The 22,454-nt window shown below is 44.4% G+C and overlaps 1 protein-coding gene across 5 annotated transcripts in view; it reads left to right on the top strand.

Moving 5' to 3' along the window:
- The window catches only part of wls (Wnt ligand secretion mediator), an 87,851-nt gene that overhangs the window by 35,839 nt on the left and 29,558 nt on the right, over nt 1-22,454 (top strand). For all 5 annotated transcript variants that reach the window (XM_085982761.1, XM_085982763.1, XM_085982759.1 and 2 more), the window contains one exon: nt 4,325-4,486. In XM_085982761.1, the coding sequence (XP_085838887.1) occupies nt 4,325-4,486 (162 nt within the window). The remainder of the gene's footprint in view (nt 1-4,324; nt 4,487-22,454) is intronic.

Below are 22,454 nucleotides of genomic sequence, written 5' to 3'. Positions count from 1 at the left end.
AAACACACAAGTGGAGTATAAATTGTATTCCATGAACTCCTCTGATGAATCGGTTAGTAAATGGTGTTGTTAACTGTAAGATTAGCGGATTCCAGGTTTAATTCCTGGTCTGTGCTGAGTTAGCTGGTCTTGGTCAGGGTAGCAGTCAGACAATACAATTAGCCACAATGCAAAGAGCTAAGTATAGGGAAAAGTTAGCCAAAGTTCCTATTCCTGCTCATTATCCAGTTACCCATCCTGGAACATGCACTTGTTGACTGAGGACGGGACTGTGATACCTCCTATGGTCAAATGGCCCACTGACGCTCGTCTTCTGAGTGCTCAGACTTACTGGGGTACAACATCACAAGTACCAGCCACTGTCCCTCACTTTGTCCCACACTCGATTGTGTTAAGTCTGTGAGTTGTTCAAGTAATTAATACTCAGACTTAATCAGTAACAATAAAACAGGTCTTTACTGGTTGGAGGTAGGGACTACACTGAATACAAGATTACTGCACAGTGCTTATATACCGGTGTGTTCACCCCCGGTATTACATCTACAGCAGCCTGAGAAAGTAGTACATCTCTTAAGGTGGAACAGGCTTAAGCTCTCTTAAGGTGGAACAGGTTACATACACAACACTCCTCCCTTCTTAGCTTTATAGTCATCCCCCCCATTTAACATAACGTAATAACATATATACATATATAACTTCATGTTTAACATAACATATCACAGATTCAGTCTCTGCGGAAAACAGTTCACAGATTCAATCTCTGTGGTGTAGTCGGTTCACGTTACTCATTCAATAGTCCTTTCATGGATTTAACAGCTTGAACTTCCGAACTGATTTGGCTCCGTTCGGAGGGACCACGTGTGTGATCTGGTAGAGGTGATAATGGTTCAGATGGGTCATCTTCTGTTTTTACTTTTCCTTTTCTGCTTCTTGGAGACTCTCTGGGCTCCATTGTCAGCTGCCACAGCTGCCAGCTGCATGCGCAGTTCCTCCTTCTCTTCCTCCTTTTTTCGTAGTAGAGCCACCTTCTCCCGATGTTCCGTAGACTTTCGGTGCTCCTCCATGATTTCTGTATGGTGGGAGTCGAAGTTACAAGTTGGGCAGGACAGGACATAGTAATATTCGGAGTCGTCCGACAGGTCAGCGAGAGGGTCGTCTATTTCCTCCATACCCAGCTGGACGTTAGCCAGCTCTTGTTCCAAATCCAGACATCTTTCCTGAAGAGACTTCTTCATGTGTACCTCTGCATCCAGCTTTTTCTGGGCTTTCAGCAAGTCGTTTACTAGTGACCTCATTTGTGATTTTAATACTTCAACTTCCTTTGGAGATTGATTGATCGGACTATGCAATCCCTCTACCGGAGCAGCTGTTTCAGCGGTCTGTTGTTCTACATTGACGTGAGTCAGCGTACTTTTGGCATCCAATGGCTGCTCTGTTGCAGTCGTTTCAGTCTGTGTCGTCACATCAGCCATCTCAATGACTTTTGAGAGCTCCGAACCCTTTTCCTTTGAAGATCGCAGCTCGTGTTCAAGTTTTTCCCATTTCAGAGTCTTGTCCCTCAGCATATGAAGGAGTTGGCTGACCGTTAACTCTTCTGACACCAGATTATGGCACGCACCTTCAGAACCTGAATCAGCTTTGATTCGTTCGGCCTCCTCGCGCAGATGGTTGGTGTGCTCCTGCTCCATTTTCTCCATCAGTTGCTTCTGTTGCCTTTCCAGATTCTCCCACTCTGTAACAAAGAACTTTTTTATTTCATCCATCTCTTGCTCAAAACGGCGAATCATTTGTTCTAATTGCTGTTGTAGTTTGAAATGGAGTTGAGTTCGAGCCCAGTGTCCCTCAAAAATGTGCATATCAGTAGACTTGACAGACTCAGAATTCTCTGTTAAACTATGTTGTTGTTGCTCAGTGGAATTCTGTGCTGAAACTTTGTCTTTTGCACATGGGTTGGTCTTACCATCATCAGTTCTAGAGTCTGGGCTGATTATCTGCACCGAGTTCTCACTCTTTATGGCTTTTAGCGAATGCCAGTCCATATTTATGTTTCTAAACCACTCCCGGCCTAGTAGTGGTGGACCTCCCTCCGGTAGCACATATAAGTCCATTATTTGACTTCCTTCGCCCTTGTTGGCCACTGCAACCTTTTATTGTCCCGATGGGGTACACTCTCTGCCCCGTGTAGGTTGTCAATATAATCTCCGTATCCTGTAGGGGAATATGTTGGAATAACCTTCTGTAATCTTTCTTATTCATGACCGACAATGCCGATCCAGTGTCCAATTCCATTTTTACTTGGACTCCTTCTATCTGAAGAGTAACCCAAATTGTCTGGAGGTCTGCACCCTTACCAACGTTGAGTACCCTTAAGCTAGCCAGTTCAATACTGCTAGCGTCTGAATCGGACTCCTGTTCGGCCACCTTGTGTACTTTTGCGTATTTTCCTTGCGGTGACTTCTTGTTGCTGGTCTTCTTCCCTGACCATACTCTAGCTATGTGTCCAAGCCTACCACAAGTTCTACATTCTTGGTTTTTAAACCAACACTGGTTCTGATCATGCGTTGTCTTTCCACAACGATAACATTTGCCAGAACTCACACCCAATTTGTGTGCACTGAGCTCCGATGACCGTAGCTGCATTACTGCCGTGCCTCTCGCTGCGGCTTCGTGTGCTGCTGCCATAGTGACCGCCTTCTCAAGCGTCAGCTCATTCTCCTCGAGCAGTCGCTTTTGTGTATCCTGTTTAAATAAACCACACACAAATTTGTCTCATAGTGCATCTGTCAGTCCCGTTCCAAACTGGCAATATTTCGCTAATTTACGCAATTCCAGCAAATATTCAGCATTGCTTTCATGCTGTAGCTGCCTTCTGTCGTAAAATTTAAATCGTTCCGCTAGCATCAGCGGCGTGGGGTTTAGATGATCTTTCAGGACAGTAACAATCTCATCGAACGTCTTATCCGCCGGTTCATCTGGTGATAACAGGTGTTTCAATTGCCCGTATGTCTTCGCCCCCATTAAATTTAATAATGTTAGTGCTTTATCAGCCTCACGAATTTTATTGGCCTTACAATAATTTTTAACTCGTTCAACATATATGGCCCAATCTTCGATGTCACTATCAAAGTTGCTAATATTCCCGTGTTTAGGCATTGTAGTACTTTATCAGATTTGCAATTTCTCAGATTTTTTTTTTTTCTGCTATCCAAGATGGCGGCTTCCCGCTCTTGCCGTCGTCCTCCGCCCACAAAATGGCGGTTTTCCCGCACTTGGCGGTCTTCACCCGTCCCCCGACGCCGTCTCCCTTCAGCCCCGAGTGCGGCCCTTATCTCCGCCGCGATCGATGGCCCGCGCTTTTCACCGCGGCTCTCGCGCCTTCAGTGTCTGCCGACGCTGCGCCTTTCAGCCCGAGTGCGGCCCTTATCAGGGATTGCGATCGATGGCCCTTCTACCTCCGACTTCCCCCAGCCCTGTCTTTGCAGCCAACGCTGCTTGGCTTACCCACCACCGAGGTTGAAAAAGAAGCTGCAGGATGTCTTCTGTCCTCCAGTTTTCAGTCGCTGATGGAGGCTTCAGGGTCCTAATGCCTGTCGCTTCCAGTGGGGTGGTGAGATTTGAAACCTCTCTTCAACGTCCTGTCTGTGGACGAAGCCGCCGTGGAATAACTGCCGCAGGGTAAGAACCTGACTCGTCGCCAGTGTTAAGTCTGTGAGTTGTTCAAGTAATTAATACTCAGACTTAATCAGTAACAATAAAACAGGCCTTTACTGGTTGGAGGTAGGGACTACACTGAATACAAGATTACTGCACAGTGCTTATATACCGGTGTGTTCACCCCCGGTATTACATCTACAGCAGCCTGAGAAAGTAGTACATCTCTTAAGGTGGAACAGGCTTAAGCTCTCTTAAGGTGGAACAGGTTACATACACAACAGATTGTGCATTTGTCAATAAAACTTTTTTAAAAATCTGTTGCAACTTGCTGTTTTCTCTGCCCCTAAATACAATTAAAAGACCATCAGCCAGGGTTCTTGCTCCTAACTGCTGTACTCATGTAGACTTAAGATGGGGTCAGCATTGCTCGTAGCTGAGATGCTCTCCAGTCAGAAAAACTGCTGATGCTCGTGTCGGGGCTCATGTATGAAGAATGCCCTTTCTTGGTGAAGAGGCTGCCCATGAATCTGCATTACAGCATGAGTCAGTGCCTCAGCGAGAGGAGGGGGAAATAAAAATTCTAATTGTGTAATAGCTATCCGGTTCCCTCATGGTGTGGAGTGTGATTAATTCTAATTTTGTATAATCTATTATTTCCTGTTTTGAACAGAATCATGACAATCAGGGTCAGCTGTATGACTGTGAACTGCTTCCCTTCATGGAATTGGGGAGTGTGGCGCACAAATATTACCTGATTAACATTCGACTTCCTGTCAATGAGAAGAAGAACATCAACATGAAAATTGGAAAACTCAAGGATATCAAGATGGCGGTAATGTCACTGATATCATTGCTGCTCTGTTCTGATGTGAAAATCAAATGAGATGATTTAGCACGAGTCATTGATGATGAAATATTGTTGAATTGGCTATTTGTACTCCCAGTGAAAAAATTACTTTTAACTTGCTCACCAGAAGACATTAACTCGTGGTGGGGTGAGGTTCCAAAGGTCCCAGCAGTCCTCCAGTGCCTTGCCAGACTGACTAAGTGTAACCTGGAGAGTGGCTGCCAGTAGGCTATTGGACCATAGAGGAATTATAGCTGAGCATAATCCTGTCTTCCACTGATGTCTGCACACAAGCAGTTACCGGGAATTCCAGAGGGAGAGTCCTGGCAGGAACCCTGGCTGTTCAGAACCCTCCGATCAGGGTGTTGAGGCCCATACTAACCAGGCTGGAATCATATGCTGAGCACAGACCAAGGACAAAATCCACTCATAAATTAAATATAATTTGATTCAGTTTTTAGAAGCATTATTAGTATTTATTGACATTAATAATGCTGTGGATACTGGGATAGCCCTCTTTGCCAGTAGGTAAAGGGAAGAAAATGACATTGTCTTGAACAGAATAGACTCCAACTACCAATACTGACCATTCAGTGCCAGGAATATCAATATTTCATAGAATCATAGTATGGTACACCGCAGAAAGAGGCCATTAGGCCCATCATACTTGTGCCGGCTCTTTGAAAGCTATCCCAATTAGTCCCACTCCCTTCCTCTTTTACTGTAGTCCTGCAAATTTTTCCACTTCAAGTATTTATCCAATTCCCATTTGAAAGTTGTTATTAAATCTGCTTCCCTTTCAGGCAGTGCATTCCAGATCATAACAATTTGCTACATAAACTTCCCCCCCCCTCCCCCCCCCCCCCCCTGTGGTGTATGTGCCTTTAAGAGCCCCTGTGTACTGTAATGCCGGTAATGACAACTCGGGCTATATAAGCCTGTATAGTGTCTTGTATCTTTTAGTTCACCTCCAGACTTTGTTCAGTAAACACCTGTAAACCAACTCCTGCATTCCGTGTCTCCATTAACACACGGATACAACAGTGGCGACGAATTGGAAACGGACTTACCTGCAATTCGGCAGCACCTCAAGGAGATCGATTCCTCAGACGAAGGTCGAAGAAAAAAAAAAAGAAAAAACTGTGGTTTCACCAGCTAGCCGGGCTGGTGGCAGGTACTACAATAATCCTTCCTGGGCGGCGGGCTGGGGCTCGATCGGCTGGCTCTGCAGCGGGGCCGAGCAGCGAAGGTGGAGGCAAACAGAGACGGAGGGTGGAGCACTCTGGAGACGGCCAGCGCTGCAAAGCAGGTCGGCGTTCGGACCAAGCAGAGGGAGGGAAAAGTCCCAGAGAGTCCGGCGGGAACGAGTCTCCAACTATTAAAAAATATCTGTATAAATAAAAACCGCGGAACACAGAAAAGGCTACTTTCTGAGAAAGATTTAACACTGGACAAGGCTTTCAATATGGCTGTATCATACGAAGCAGCAGCAAGAGGAGCTGCAGAGATACAGCAAAAGCCACAGGACTTTGGCACCCATGAAATGACACGGGGTTTCGAGAGATGTTATCGCTGCGGCAGATCCACCCATGACCAGAGGGACTGCTGGTTCAAGGACAAAGCATGCAGGCAATGCGGAAAGATGGGACACATTGCACGTGTATGCCGATCTGGAAACAAAAAATCCACTGACAGAAAAAAAATGAATAAGGAAAAGTACAGAAAGGTACAAATGATGACGGACAGCAGCTCCGAAGACCAGAAGAGCGATAGCGACTCCGGAAACAAGAGACTAAGCTGTCTCAAATTACATAATGTAATTGCCAAAGAAGATTACCAGACCATTTGGGTTACCCTCACGATAGCGGGGTCCCCAGTTAAAATGGAGCTAGATACAGGATCAGCTCTGACCGTCATAAGTCGACGGGATTATGAGCGGCTATTTCCACATATATACCTTTGAAAGACACATCCATTATCTTGAAGACATATATAGGGCAGAAAGTATACCCCAGAGGGAAAATAAGGGTGCCTGTTGTATACAGCAGCAAGGAAATACAGAAGTTGTATTTATACGTTCTGCAAGATGGTGGTCCACTGCTGTTGGGACGTGAATGGATCAGGAAGATATGTTTAGACTGGCACTCCATTCGGGCACTGACGGTGACCAGTAAGAAAAGAAATGATGATGACGTCATACCTGAACGATTAAAAGACATCTTGGCCAACGCCAAAGAAGTGTTTCAACAGGAACTAGGAACCTTGAAAGGCATCGCCGCCTCAATAATAGTGGAAGATGCGGCAATTCCCAAGTTTTCTAAGGCAAGGCCGGTGCCATACGCAATTCATCCAGCAGTCGAGGCAGAGCTGGAGAATTTGGGAAAGGCAGGCGTGTTATCCAAGGTAGATTGGAGTGAGTGGGCAACACCCATCGTCCCGGTCATGAAGAAAACGTTGAATAATGATAAATCTGAAGAACAGAGAAAAATTTGCATCTGTGGGGACTTCAATGTGACTGTAAACCCGGTCCTTCACACGGTACAGTATCCTCTTCCGAGGATAGAAGATATTTTCGCCTCACTGTCCGGAGGGAAACATTTCACCAAAATTGACTTGGCACAGGCATATCTACAGATGGAGGTTGAAGAGGCCTCTAAACATTATCTCACGATAAATACACACAAAGGCCTGTACCAGTACAATCGACTGGTTTTCGGAGTAGCATCAGCTCCAGCTATCTGCCAAAGAGCTATGGAGCAAGTCCTCCAAGGGATTCCGGGGACTCAATGCTACCTAGACAACATCCTTGTAACAGGAGAAAACGACAACGAGCACCTTGCCAATTTGGAGCAGGTGCTCACTAGGCTGAGAGAACGGGGCCTACGAGCAAATCGCCCCAAGTGCGAATTTTTCCAGAAAAAAATATCATATTGTGCCCACATAATTAACGAGGAAGGGTTGCATAAGTCACCTGAAAAAATAGAAGCGGTCATAAAAGCCCCAGCAGCTGAAAATGTCTCTCAATTAAGGTCGTTCCTGGGATTGATAAATTACTATCATAAATTTTTACCGAACTTGTCAACTGTTCTGCACCCTCTTAACGGACTGCTACAAACGGGAGTAATTTGGCAATGGAGCGAAGACTGTAAACGTGCCTTCCATAAATGCAAAGACTTAATCACGTCCAAAGAAGTTTTGGCACATTACAACCCATCACTGCCAATCAGACTGGCGTGCGATGCATCCCCTTCCGGCGTAGGAGCGGTGTTATCGCATAGATTCCCTGATGGCTCGGAGCGGCCAATAGCTTTTGCGTCACGCTCATTGAACTCAGCTGAGCGTAACTATGCCCAGATCGACAGGGAAGCACTCAGCCTGGTATGGGGAGTGAAGAAATTCAACCATTACCTACACGGACAAAAATTTACCTTGTTGACTGACCATCAACCCCTCGTCTCCATATTCAACCCTAAAAAGGGCGTTCCCATTATGACAGCGCAAAGGCCACAGAGGTGGTCCCTTTTCCTAGGGGCACACCAATATGACATAGAATACAAAGGATCAAAACAGCATGGGAATGCTGACGGGTTATCGTGCCTACCGTTGCCAACGGTAGAAGAGGCACCTACAGTGGACCCAGTGGAGATGTTCCACTCAACCATAGAATTTGTTACTGGCAGACATTCTACTACCATTGAAAAGGAAACGAGAAATGACCCGACTCTCTCACGAGTCTACGATTTAACGGTGAAGGGATGGCCAGCACATGGCGAACCACTGTTGCCAGCATTCTCGCAAAGAAGAGAACAGCTGTCAGTGTGCCGCGGAACCTTGATGCGTGGATCCAGAGTGGTGATTCCACCCAAACTCCAGGATAAAGTGCTAAAGGAGCTTCACAAGGGGCATCTGGGTGGAGTGAAAATGAAGAACCTAGCCAGAGCGTTTGTGTGGTGGCCAGGTATCGATGGAGACATCGAAGAAATGACCAAGAGCTGTCTAGGATGCCAGAAGGTCCAAAACGCCCCACCACAAGCCCCTCTACATCCATGGGAGTGGCCCTCATCTCCATGGCAAAGGGTACACATCGACTTTGCTGGTCCATTTATGGACTCAATGTTCTTAATCGCGGTTGATGCACACTCCAAGTGGCCGGAGGTAATAAAGATGTCCTCCACCACCACGGAAAACACCATCACAGTATTAAGGACCATATTTGCCAGGAATGGGCTGCCTGAACAGATCTGTTCTGATAATGGACCGCAATTTGTGTCCGAAGAATTCAGGAAGTTCTTAAAAAAACAATGGGGTTAAGCACTACACGTCTGCCCCATACCACCCTGCCACCAATGGATTGGCTGAAAGGTTTGTCCAGACCTTCAAGAAGGCCATAAAGGCCATGGGTAATGAAGACATAAATCTACAGCATAAGGTAGATAACTTCTTGTTTGCATACAGGAATGCAACACATGTGGTTACAAACCAAACTCCCGCCATGATGTTTTTCAATAGAAGCCTAAGATGCCGGCTGGATTTGATCAAGCCAAACATCAGAAGGGACGTGGAGAACCGGCAATTTCAAGGCATGAATGAAAGGCCAACTAGAACCTTCCAGATAGGTCAACAAGTTTTGGCCCGGGACTACCGTACTGAGAAATGGCAGCCTGGAACTATTTGCACACGACTAGGACCGCTGATGTATACCGTGGACATTGGAGAAAGCATAATAAGGCGCCATGCTGACCAGATCATAGAATCATCCGAAAAGGGACAACCTACACCACAACTCTATACGCCTAATGATGAAGCAGAAATACCCATAGTATCTACCTCCGATCCAGTGATACTGGAACCAGATGAACCCGACACTGGCTTTCAAGCCGAATCGACCTTGCCAAAAGAACCTACTACACCACCAGAAACTACTACACCACTGAGGCGTTATCCGGACCGAGTCAGGAAGCCTCCAGAGAGACTGACTTATAATTGATTAACTGCAGCAAATGTGTAGATTATTGTTCTTGTAAACATGTTAATTCATGATTATTTAAAATGTTATGTACTGGTTGGCTAAAAGGGGAGGAATTGTGGTGTATGTGCCTTTAAGAGCCCCTGTGTACTGTAATGCCAGTAGTGGCCACTCAGGCTATATAAGCCTGTATAATGTCTTGTATCTTTTAGTTCACCTCCAGACTTTGTTCAGTAAACACCTGTAAACCAACTCCTGCATTCCGTGTCTCCATTAACACACGGATACAACACCCCCCATGTTGACTCTAGTTCTTTTGCCAATTACCTTAAATCTGTGTCCTCTGATCACTGACCCTTCTGCCACTGGAAACAGTTTCTCCTTCTTTACTCTTCCAAAACCCTTCATGATTTTGAGCACCTCTATCAAATTTCCCCATAACCTTCTCTACTCTAAGGAAAACAATCCCAGTTTCTCTGGTCTATCCACATAATTGAAGTCTTTCATCGCTGGTACTTTTCTCGTAGATCTCCTCTGCACCCTCTCCAAGGCCTTGACATCCTTCTTAAAGTGTGGTGCCCAGAACTGACCAGAATACTCCAGCTGAGGCCCAACCAGTGATTATAAAGGGTCAGCACAGCGTCCTTGCTTTTCTACTCTTGCACCACTGTTTATAAAGCCAAGAATCCCATATACTTTGTTTAACAGCCTTCTCAACTTGTCCTGCCACCTTCAATGATTTGTGTACATGCATTCCCCCCCCCGCCAGGTGTCTCTGTTCCTGCACCCCCCCCCCCTTAAAATGGTATCATTTAGTTTATATTGCCTCTCCTCATTCTCCCTACCAAAATGTATAATTTCGCACTTCTCTGCATTAAATTTCATCTGCCATTTGTCTCTGCCCACTTTACCAGTCTGTCTATGTCTTCCTAAAGTCTGTTACTATCCTCCTCACCATTTACTACATTTCCAAGTTTCAAAATATTTACCTCTGCAAAATGGCTCCCTCAATTACCTGGTCGCTAACGGCACAACTTGGTGTTGCACAAAACCATAAAGGTGAGGGAGGTCCCAGGATCAATCCCCACTCTGTGCTGAGTTAGTTTTTATTGACCAAGGAATTAGTAAGGGCACCATAATTGGCCTCTGAGCTAAGCAGAGTTCATGTACCTGATTGCTTTTCAGTGACTGCTGCTGGTGTAGAAGTGCCTTACTTCTTAGCTCTGGGTAATGACTCAATACACACTTGGATTCGTCAGACGGACAGGCCTTTTATTTTACTTCGCTTGCAAGGGGAATCAGCACCTCCACTCAAGGGGTGAGGCTACTATTCCAATGATACAGTGTAAACGTTCTATATTTATACAGTGTAACAAACAAGTTTGATTGAAATCCCTTTGTTCCTCTATCAGGATACATCTTAGATTAATCATCAGGTAGAAATAACATATTGACAGAAGGATCCTGGACACATAAGTCAACCGTTAATCTATAACAGGGCATGAATCGTGTAACCGGAGGTCCTCTTTAATCATATATAAGGGAGGCAAGCTTTGCTTTCGGTCACAAGTTATCAGGTCATTGGTACATCAAAGAAACTCATTATTCCACTTCTACATTCTCATTAGGTGGGCAGGCATCTGTTCTTGGCTGTAGTTCGAGTACGTGCAATAGCTCTAGTTACACATCGACACTTGCCCAATGTCAAGTCTGAAAACTTTTACCCAGCAAGCACTTGAAATTAACCCCTTATATCATGTAGATTTCCTCATTCCCCCCTTTTGTCCTTTCTAAGGACAATCTATCTCGCTAAGTTTAAGAAACTCTACATCAAAGGTCTCACCCTTAATATCCTCATATTCAGACATCATTGGTACTGGAGGAGTTGACGCTAATAAGGAAAGGACTTTTGTACACAATAATTTTAAACAACCAATCAATAAACTAATTAAAATTATTATCATCACAATTGCGATAAAAGCTTCCAAAATTTGCTTTCCCAATGCTCCTCCCCATCCTGAAATCCAATCCCACATTGACCATGGTTCAGGTTGACGTAGTTTCTCTACGGCCTTCTTTATGTGGTTTACCAGATTGGTGATATTTTCTGAGCTATCTGGGATATAAGTGCAACATTCGGTTTTTATGATTGCACATGTGCCCCCTTCTTTTGCCAACAAATAGTCCAGAGCCATGCGGTTTTGTAAAGCAACAGTGCGCAAAACCACCATTTCTGCGTTTACATCACTAAGAGCATCAGCAGTATCATTGGCTATTTGTTCCAACACTGCTGCCATGTTTATAGATTCTCTTGCTAACTTCCCTGTTCCATACCAGGGAAATGCTATAGCAAAGAACCTTTCAGTTTCTGTAATGGTTCGTTTTGCTCGTGTCCCAGGGTGTCTATCCAAAGATGAAATGTGATGTATATAAGGCACTACATATCCCAAATAACATGACCCAGTCCAATTTTGTGGTAACCAGGGGTATGCTCTATGCCCACAGATGAAATAGGTGTTATTATAGGCTTCAAATTTGTTCCATATCTGGTGCATCATTCCTATTCCTTGTTCTCCTTTCCAGATTTTTTTTGTACTGTGGACAGGTTCCACCGTCCCCAATAGGGCCATTCGACTGCGCCCGGTGGTTTAGTAGTAGTTTTAGTCAAAGTGTAGTTACATTTGCACTTACTCCATCTATCTTCTTCTACTATCTTATCCTGCCTAATCCTAAGACTCGGGTTGATACGGGGGTACCTGCATAGTGTGATCCTGAAGCTGAACCTTCATAGTCTCGTTATAGCATATAATATAAAAGAAATCACTGTTTAAAAGTACACATTCTTCTATGCATGGTTTGCCCTTCAGGGGATCTGATAAATCAATATGGCAGTTTCAATTATCGTTAACAAAGGGAACAGTCTTATTAGAGTCCAAATCCAGTTCATCTTGGCAGTGTATCGTCTTCAACTGATGCCTTCTTACAATGGGACACGTGTATCCATGTTGGTCGCTCCTTTACTTTTACAGCGATGTTTGTGGTCAGGAGTACTTGGAAGGGTCCCTCAAATCTGGGTTGAAGGCCATTCTTTCACTTGAAGATTTTTATGTAGACGTTATCTCCTGGCTCGAAAGTATGGCACTTTCCTTCAGCGGGATCGACCTGGGCTTCCTTCACCTGTTGATGGAAACTAGAAATGCATTTGGTTAGTGCAATGCAATAACTCAACATATCTTCCAACATTTTATGAATGTCCATTTGTTTAGCTGTTAAAGGTGCCGAAAAGGGCAATCTTTGTGGTCTTCCCATGACGATCTCGTGAGGCGACAATCCTGTAGTTCTGTTGGTAGCAGACCGCATTGTCATTAAAGCTATGGGTAACAAATCAACCCATTTAAGTCCAGTTTCTTTACACAGTTTTGCAAGCTTGTTTTTCAGCATCCCATTATATCTTTCCACTAGTTCAGCCGACTGTGGATGATAATTGCAATGGAGGTGCTGGCTAATCTGTAAGGCTTTGCATAGTTCCTTAATCACTGTTCCCGTAAAATGGGACCCATTGTCACTTGACAGTTTTGCTGGTATCCCAAAGCGAGGTACAATGTCCTTCAATAAACATTTAGCAACAGTAGTGGCGTCACTCTTTCTACAAGGAAACGCTTCAATCCATCTTGAAAACATACCAACAATAACTAATACATATTTAAAGCTCATACACACAGGTAGTTCAATAAAATCCATTTGCAAGTGTACAAAAGGACCCATGGGGTTTGGATGGGATGCGGGCTGTACCTTCTTTATTTTTTTTCCTGCATTCATGGTCTGGCAGATAATACAATTTTCACAAATTTGTTTTGCCAATTTTGAGATTCCTGGTGCATACCAGGTCTTGAGGATACAGTCCGCCATCCCCTCTTTGCCCGCATGGGTGAATTTATGAACACATCGGGCAATTGGTGATAGTAATGATTTGGGTGCCACCATGCGGCCGTCATGATGAACCCATAAGCCGTCAGTGTTTTTAAAACAATGATTAACAACCCATTCCTTTACTTCATCAGAACTGGCCCTATCTTGATGGGTCAGCACATCATCTAAGGACGGGGGCTGCGGTATCTCTGGCTTTTCCCTAACAGGGAAGGCTGAAACTTGTCGTTCAGTACTTGATATAGCTACTGACTTAGCAGCGCTATCTGCAGCAGCGTTTCCAAGCGCAACCTTGTCCAAATGCCCCGTGTGCGCTTGGCACTTAATAATTGCAATCTGTTTACGTCTTTGAATAGCTAGTAAAAGATTTTTCACTTCTTGTGCATTTTTAATCTGGGTTCCTGAGGAAGTCAGGTAACCATGAATTTTCCAAATTTGTCATGCTCATGTATTCATTGTCTACAATAGCCAGTCATTCCTAGAAAATGCTTCATTTCTCTTTTAGTTTTTGGCAACGATGTGTTGCAAACAACCTTTATTCTATCCGGCGTTAACTCCCTGTTTTAACAATGATTCCATCACTGGCTCAATTCCTTTTTCTACTTTCTCTGACAATGGATACTGTGACCTTTTGGGTAATGGTGCAGCTGGATTAATTGTAACTTTATAGGGCTGTGCAGTCTAATAGTTAGGAGGTATTTTAAATCTTGTCCTGTTTTGTCATAGCGGGCCGTGCAGTGCAATTTTGAATGCCATTTCCCTAGTTTCAGGGATTCCTGGTATTGTTTAATGGAGCTTGTAACGAATCCCCACGCTCCTAACAGACTGACAAGTTTGGGACTCAAACTTGGGTCGGCAATTTCCCATGCGTAAAGAACAGGGTGTTTTATTTCTGTTACTGGGTACGCAAATGCCTTATCTACTTGGATTTCTACCGTTACTCCTGATGGGGAGCAAATAATTGTAGCATTAATTTTGCACAGCAAGTCTCTTCCACATAAATTCATAGAGACATCTCCTGATAACAGAAAGGAGTGTTCTTCCTCAAATTCTTCTACTTTTACTGTGAGGGGAGTCGATTGATTCAAGCGTTGTAGTATTCCAGCCAATCCAGCTATCGGGGTCTTTTTCCCATTAATAGGCATTCCTTCAGAATATCCTTTCCCTAACACTGAAAAGGTTGCTCCTGTATCTACTAAAATGACATAGGTCTCCCAGCTATTTGCATTTTAACTTCAGGTTCGCTGCATGAATTTAAAGAAACAACCGGCATTTGGTGGTCTGTGGCGCCTGGGGCTGCTGGTGTCAGTCAGTAATTCTAATCTCTATTTCTCCTAAATCCCTGTCCGTTTGTAGGGTAACCTCCTGACTGGTCCGAAAAAGGGTTATGGACAGTGAAATTAGGACCTTTATTCTCTAACGGAGGTCCATTATTGGAGGTTTGGTTCTGACAATTTTTCGCAGGGCATTAGTTTGCCCAATGTCCGGGTTGTCCGCAATTGTAACAATTACCAGATCGTCCATACCCTCTTATTCTACCACGTCTTCCTCTATATTCCCCTCTATTCATCCTTCTATAGTTACCTTGTTATCCTACCATAATAGAGGAGAAAGGTGTTTCTTCGGGGTAATTTTTTTTTTTTTTGACTCAACAAACATAGAGGCAGTCTTTTTATCTGGCTGTTCTCTATTTCTCTCTTGTCCGTTAAACATTCCTTGAGGCAAGTAATTCTTTCTATGTTAAATGACTATCTGAGGGAAAGGGTCTAGTCTTATTTACAGTCCATTTGGACCAATTTGGTAGGTGATCAATGGATGATTGACCAGTTCTTTAACATAAAGGCTGCTGGCGTGCCTTTCTCGGGTGGCTTACTGGCGCTAGCACTCATTTTAGCAGCTTAAATGGTTCACATAAAACAATCTAAACTCCCGTGACAATCCATGATCTGCGTTGTACGCCCCTACAGATCAGATTAATAAACTATACATACGTATAAAACTCGAGGGTTCTCAACCCTCGTGGAAGGTATTTCTAACTGGGGAAAATACTGAATCCACAATAGCTTAGTGGATCATGTAAAAGACATCACTATTTTCTCAACCATACATTCCGCCGCGGGACTCACTTCCCCGGCTTGGGTCTTTTCCAACCCCTTCTGCAGTTTTTTTTTCAGCTTAAATTTTTTAGTTAAAACATACAACAATTCCGTAACACTCTATGATCTGCGTGGGACGCCTCTACAGATCAGACATGACTAAACATTAATACATATAACAATAAACAATAAACAATACACTTGTTAAACAACAACCAAAGTGTTACTAAATCCCCAACCTATGCAGCCTTACTGGACAAAGCTGCAAAGTTGATTGATAATAACAAGTAGTTAAATACTCACTCTCATAAACATTAAACATTGACACTGTGTTTCAGACATCCGCCCACTCTTTTTTTTACCCTATTCCCTTTAGCCAAATCTTTAGCAAAAAGGGCCTTCAATTTGTCCCAGCTAACTTCAAGCTGGAACCTTGCTAGTTCAATTTCCAGTAAATCGCTAGCTCCTTAGTTAATCAAATTCCTGACTTAACCTTCTCTCTCTGGTACCTTTATTTCAGCGCTTCCTACAGTCCTTTTCTGCACGATCCTGTTCGCGGGGCGTCAGCGCCTCATGGCTGGTCCTCTGTTCCGTTTCTGAAAGGGAAGCAGTCACAACGGCAGTTTAACCTCCGAACCTTGTGAGTCAATTACCCGATGGCAGTACTGTCCAATGGAATAAACAGACTATGCGCAGCTATGCTCCTGGCAGGGAAAGTCCCAAAAATGTGGCAAAACACCACCTTCGGCCGATGGGATTTTCCCAACCGAGCAACGTACTCGGCGTCTGTTAACTCCCCAATTGGTACAGCAAGCCATCTCGGTGGAACCTCCAAATTGTAGAAGTGCCTTACTTCTTAGCTCTGGGTAATGACTCAATACACACTTGGATTCGTCAGACGGACAGGCCTTTTATTTTACTTCGCTTGCAAGGGGAATCAGCACCTCCACTCAAGGGGTGAGGCTACTATTCCAATGATACAGTGTAAACGTTCTATATTTATACAGTGTAACAAACAAGTTTGATTGAAATCCCTTTGTTCCTCTATCAGGATACATTTTAGATTAATCATCAGGTAGAAATAACATATTGACAGAAGGATCCTGGACACATAAGTCAACTGTTAATCTATAACAGGGCATGAATCGTGTAACCGGAGGTCCTCTTTAATCATATATAAGGGAGGCAAGCTTTGCTTTCGGTCACAAGTTATCAGGTCATTGGTACATCAAAGAAACTCATTATTCCACTTCTACATTCTCATTAGGTGGGCAGGCATCTGTTCTTGGCTGTAGTTCGAGTACGTGCAATAGCTCTAGTTACACATCGACACTTGCCCAATGTCAAGTCTGAAAACTTTTACCCAGCAAGCACTTGAAATTAACCCCTTATATCATGTAGATTTCCTCACTGGAAAGTGCGCTTGTGTGGATGCCAGGTTCAAGCTGTGTGGTCAAACAGCCTGCTGACGCTCACTATATTGGCCCTCACCTATATTAGCCTCCAAGGTGAAGTGCAGGAAGGCTACCAGTGCCTGTAGCAGGAGTTGTTACCTTCAGGAGAAACCGACAAGAAAAGGAAGAAGATAGTTTTTAATAGGGACCACGTTTGACATGAGAAGAAGTTGGAGAGGGAAAAGGAGGAAAGATATATCATTGGCTGATGCCACTGGATCAGTATGGGTGATCTCGCACTTAACCCACCCTAGCTCAAGGCAACTAGAGACTTTCCAAGGGAAGGACCGTGTTATTTATATTAAAAAAATGTTACCTTTTAAATTCAGTCCAGCTGTCGAGATTAAAATGACCACAGCAGCCATATGATTGGAGGGGAGAAATTTGTGGAATGATGTTGCTCACATACCACTTTGAACTGAGACAATAAGAGTCAAATGACTCATCCCAGATACCTTGGGCCAGAAATTCGCGGCCAGAAGCGTGAGTACGGTCGGGTTACTCACGCATCTGGCCGTTGGAAATGCCGGCATTCAGCAGGAACAGCGCATGCGGGGAACGCCGGCATTTCCAGACCCGAGGTCTATTGACAGCGCGTGCGACTGCACAGGCAGCGCTTGCGCAGTGAACTTTGTGGATTTCAATGATGGATTCAGTGAGGGTAAGTCCTTAGAAGTTACACTTGAAAAAAGCAAGTGTAAAGTTGTTCATTGGCTGCGGAGGAAGATATATTTTATCGTGGAGCGTCTGAAATGCAATATTTTTGTTTGGGAAAGGGAGGGAAGTTATTTTAAGAAATTTTAAGTAAGTTTTAAAGTTAAAATTTTTTTCTTTTTTTTTTTAAAAAGGGTTTTCAGAACGGTAGGTAGAAGGAGCAATTGTGGCTGTGTGAATGGAATGTGAGAATGAGTTATGTATGTATGTCCACATATATTCCTTTACGTATATGTATGTATGTTTTATATTCCTTTACTAATGCGTATGAATGTATGTTTTTAATTATGATTTTCCAATAAGTTACTTTCTCTGAGTCATAATTAAATAATACATTCATACACATAAGTAAAGGAATATATACATAACACGCAAAGGAATATATACAGACATACATACTTTCAGAAGCTCCACGATAATAAATATCTTCCTCCGCAGCCTCTGGAGCAACTGTACCCATGCTTTTTTCATGTGTAAGTTGTAATGACTTGACCTCACCGAAAGCATGAATGAAAGCGGCGAATTATACTGCGCACGCGCTGCCTGTGCAGTCGCACGCGTTCTGCCTCTGAACCCCTTCGTTCAGAGGACAGGAAATGCCGGTTTTCCCCACATGCACTGTGCATGCTGAAAACCGGCATTTCATCCGGCCAGATGCGTAAGTACCCCGACCGTACTCGCGCATTTGGAAGGGAATTACTGGGCCAACATTTTACATGTCAATAAAATGAAAAATTTAACAATTGCACGACTTGCCCCCTCGCATCTGCGACTGAGGGTCCAAGGAGGTGCATTGCGCAAGAGGTCATCATCGTACGTATCCTCACACTGTTCCCTTTGGGGAACTGTATGAAGTGGTGGAAGGATTTATGGCCGTGATTAACGCTCATTCCGTGACCGTAACCGTCTTTGAACCAGCCATTAGGGTGGTTAGTCCTATGGCGGGAGGGTTTTACGGGCTCCCACAACCCATCTGAGGGGGGGGGGCCACCAACACCCACGGACGCAAGTATCCTGCTGGATGTCCACCCAGAATTTAAAGTTGGAGCTCCGACTCCACTTGCCGGGACTGTCTGGAGTGGGGTTCAAAACCCTACTCCTTCTGGCCCAGCGGCGGGGATGCTTACTGCTATGCAAAAGGCCCACTCCGCACAAAAGGTGACACCCATACGTTTCCTGCGCCTTTTCCCTCCCCGTGACTGGAGCCCTATGCTGCCATTTCACGTTGCTTATCGGATTGGGCCTTTGTCATAGCGGTAGGATCCCTGCCGCTGGGCCAGATCAGGGTAGGGTTTCGAACCCCGCTCCAGACAGTCCCGGCAAGTGGAGTCTGAGCTCCGGCTCTAAATTCTGGGTTGATATCCAGTGGGATATTTGCGTCCGTGGGTGTGGGTGGCCCCCCTCCTTGTATAGCTTGTGGGAGCCCGTAAAACCCTCCCGCCATAGGACTAACCGCCCTAATGGCTGGTTCAAAGATGGTTACGGTCACGGAATGAGCGTTAATCATGGCCATAAATCCTTCCACCACTTCATACAGTTCCCCAAAGGGAACAGTGTGAAGACACGTATGACGACGACATTGCTAAATAAATAAATGGAATTTAAAAAATTCTTTTAGGGCTTTTAAAAGTCTTTAAATTGCTTTAATTCTCTTTAAAACTACTTCAGATTACTCAAAATAATGTAAACATTTTTAAAAGTTTATAAAAGTTACCAAAATCTTCAAAAAACTTCCAAAAACCTATTTAAACTGCTGCTTTGCATGTAAAAATGCTTAGCAGCTTGACAGAAACATTGGGGGCGTGTCCAGTGAAACTGAGACCTCAAGGGGCGTGTCTCACTTGCACTGCACGCTCCTGGCTTCGCGCTGGCTGCACTCCTGGGCGGCGTGACGTCATACGCTGCCCGGGATTCTTCTTTTTCAAACACCAAGTCCAGGCGTCCCTGGAGCTGATCGGCAGTAGCGTGGGGTAAGTGCATATACGGGGCTTGCACGCGCGGCAAGCCCCGTTCACCAATTTCTGGCCCATTATGTCAAGACATCATTAGTTCTGAGAAGATCAGGAGATGGTTCTAGAGACACATGTTTTGGGGGGGGGGGGGGGAGGGTGGAGGGGTGCTTCAGGAGCCAGTTTAATTGGCAGCCATACTGATGGATCCCATTGTAATTCCCCCTTTCAAACCCTGGTGCCTCAGCTGGGATTACCTAATTGATCAGGAAAGATTGAACACGCTAGGGGCTGTGGGGTGACCTGATGGAGGTCTTTAAGATTATGAGCGGGTTTGATAGGGTAGACAGATTGAAGATGTTTCCACTCAGGGCAGAAACCAGAACTAGGGGCCATCAATATAAGATAGTCAGTAATAAATCCAATAGGGAATTCAGGAGATACTTCTTTATCCAGAGAGTGGTTAGAATGTGAAACTCGCTACCACAAGGAATAGTTGAGACGAAAAGCATAGATGCATTTAAGGAGAAGCTAGATAAACACATGAGGGAGAAAGGAATAGAAGGTTCTGCTGATAGGGTTAGATCAAGAAGGGTGGGAGGAGGCTCGTGTAGAGGATAAACAGCGGCACGCACCAGTTGGGCTGAATGGTCTTTTGCTGGACTGGATGCTTTATGTAACACTGTCTGACGATTAAACCTAGGATATTCCTGGCTTGACTGGTGTCACACTAAGCTTACTGTCACGTGTAGCGCTAAGGGGAAGTTGTTGTTCTGAAAGGGTTAATTGAAATGCTATATTCTGTTTAGGGTTGCAAAGGGGTGGAAAGTTTCCGGGAAATTTCCGGAAATTTTCCACGGGAAGTTTAGCTTGGGAATTTTGGGAATTTTGCCCAAAAAAGCACATGCTAGCATAATATTGTTTTTTTTGTATTTCTTTCTTTTTTTTCCCCACAGGTCCTCTCTTAAAATTACTAACCGAGATGGAATCTTAATTATTAAGGAATTTCTTAATCAATATATGTTTATCTTCTTACTTGGCTTGTTTTAATAATTACAAGTTTTGTGTGTGACTGTGAACAAATGTGTCCTGATTGGTTGGATGAGTGGATGAGCGATTAGCTTCCTCTATTTGTAATATTTGCATATCGAATTGTGATTGGCCTGCAGGCATCTGTAAGACTGCTATAGTTTTTTTAAGATCCAGGTTGGGGGTCCTGAGGGAAGTCATTTTGTTTTCTGCTGATGTTGTGATGATGCAGTAAGTAAATCAGACTTTATACCAAATAAACCAGTTACTTGTTGAACTCTGTTGTCCTTCAATTTAAAATATACAAAATAATACACTATTGGTGATGTAGCGTCGTGTGTGTACAGGTCATGCTTCCATCACATGGAGCATCAGCAAAAATGTACTCACCCTGTTACAATCGTGCTGATCGACCGCAGTTCGACACAGAGATGAATGCCCTTTATTTCTCTGCATAGAACAATGCCACGTTTACCGTCGGATGTGTGGAAGCATTTTACCCCAGGCATTAAAGATGGAAAGACTGTGTACATGTGCAAACACTGTGGAAAGCCATATGTAAAGAATGCCACAAAGATGCAGCAGCATTTATCCAAATGCAACAACTTCACTCAAAGCTCACAGTAGTCAGCCCAGAGTTCCTCTGCTTCCATTCAAGAAGATGATGGTTCTCATTCAGCATCAGGCTCCTTATCATCAGCAACTCCTGGCCCACTTGGAAGGTTCTTTGATACAATGGATAACCATAGCCAGAAGAATGCAGATGAGTGCCTTGCTCGAGCTGTATATGCAACAGGCTCACCCCTCATGCTCACAGCCAATGTGTACTGGAAGAGATTTTTCAATGTTATTCGCCCTGCATACTGTCCTCCCACCAGACATGCTTTGTCTACTTATTTGCTGGAGGCTGAGTATAACAGAGTCCAAGGAAAGCTCAAAGAAACGACAGCGATGGCAGACTGTGTTGCAGTTATCTCAGATGGGTGGTCAAATGTACGAGGGGAGGGCATCATAAACTACATCGTCTCCACTCCTCTCCCAGTGTTCTTCAAGAGCACAGACACGAAGGACAACAGACACACAGGCACATACATTGCTGATGAGCTGAAAGCGGTCATCAACGATCTTGGATCACAAAAGGTCTTTGCAGTAGTTACTGACAATGCTGCGAATATGAAGGCTGCTTGGGCTCAAGTGGAGGAGGCCTACCCTCATATGTCTATTGGGTGCGCAGCTCATGGGCTTAACCTGCTCCTCAAGGACATCATGGGTTTGAGAACCATGGAAGCACTGTACAAGAGAGCCAAGCAAGTTGTTAAGTATGTCAGGGGAAAACAGGTAGTTGCAGCAACCTACAACTCCAAGCAAATGACAAAGAACAAGAACACCACACTGAAGCTGCCCAACAACACTAGATGGGGTGGTGTTGTCATAATGTACAACAGCCTTCTGGAGGGTAAGGAGTCGCTGCAAGAAATGGCAATATCCCAGCCTGGGGATATGGAAACCACCATCAAGAAAATACTGCTGGATGATGTGTTTTGGGAGAGAGTGGTTAGCAGCCTTAAACTACTCTCACCAGTAGCATCTGCAATTGCTCAGATTGACGGAGATGACGCTGTCTTGTCAGATGTTCTCAGGCTTTTTACTGATTTAAAAGAACAAATCAGCATTGCCCTACCCACATCCCTGCTGCTCAAAGCAGAGGAGAAGGCAATTGTTCAATTCATACAGACGCATCAAGAATTTTGTGTCAAGCCGATTCATGCTGCAGCATACATGCTGGACCCAAAGCATCTTGGGAGACCAATACTTTCT

This window comes from Somniosus microcephalus, chromosome 3, assembly GCF_052327205.1.
Source record: "Somniosus microcephalus isolate GS21.2 chromosome 3, FLI_Smic_1.0, whole genome shotgun sequence".
Lineage (NCBI taxonomy): Eukaryota > Metazoa > Chordata > Chondrichthyes > Squaliformes > Somniosidae > Somniosus > Somniosus microcephalus.
The sequence above is the reverse complement of the archived record's forward strand: the minus strand, read 5'-3'. Positions and strand labels throughout refer to the sequence as shown.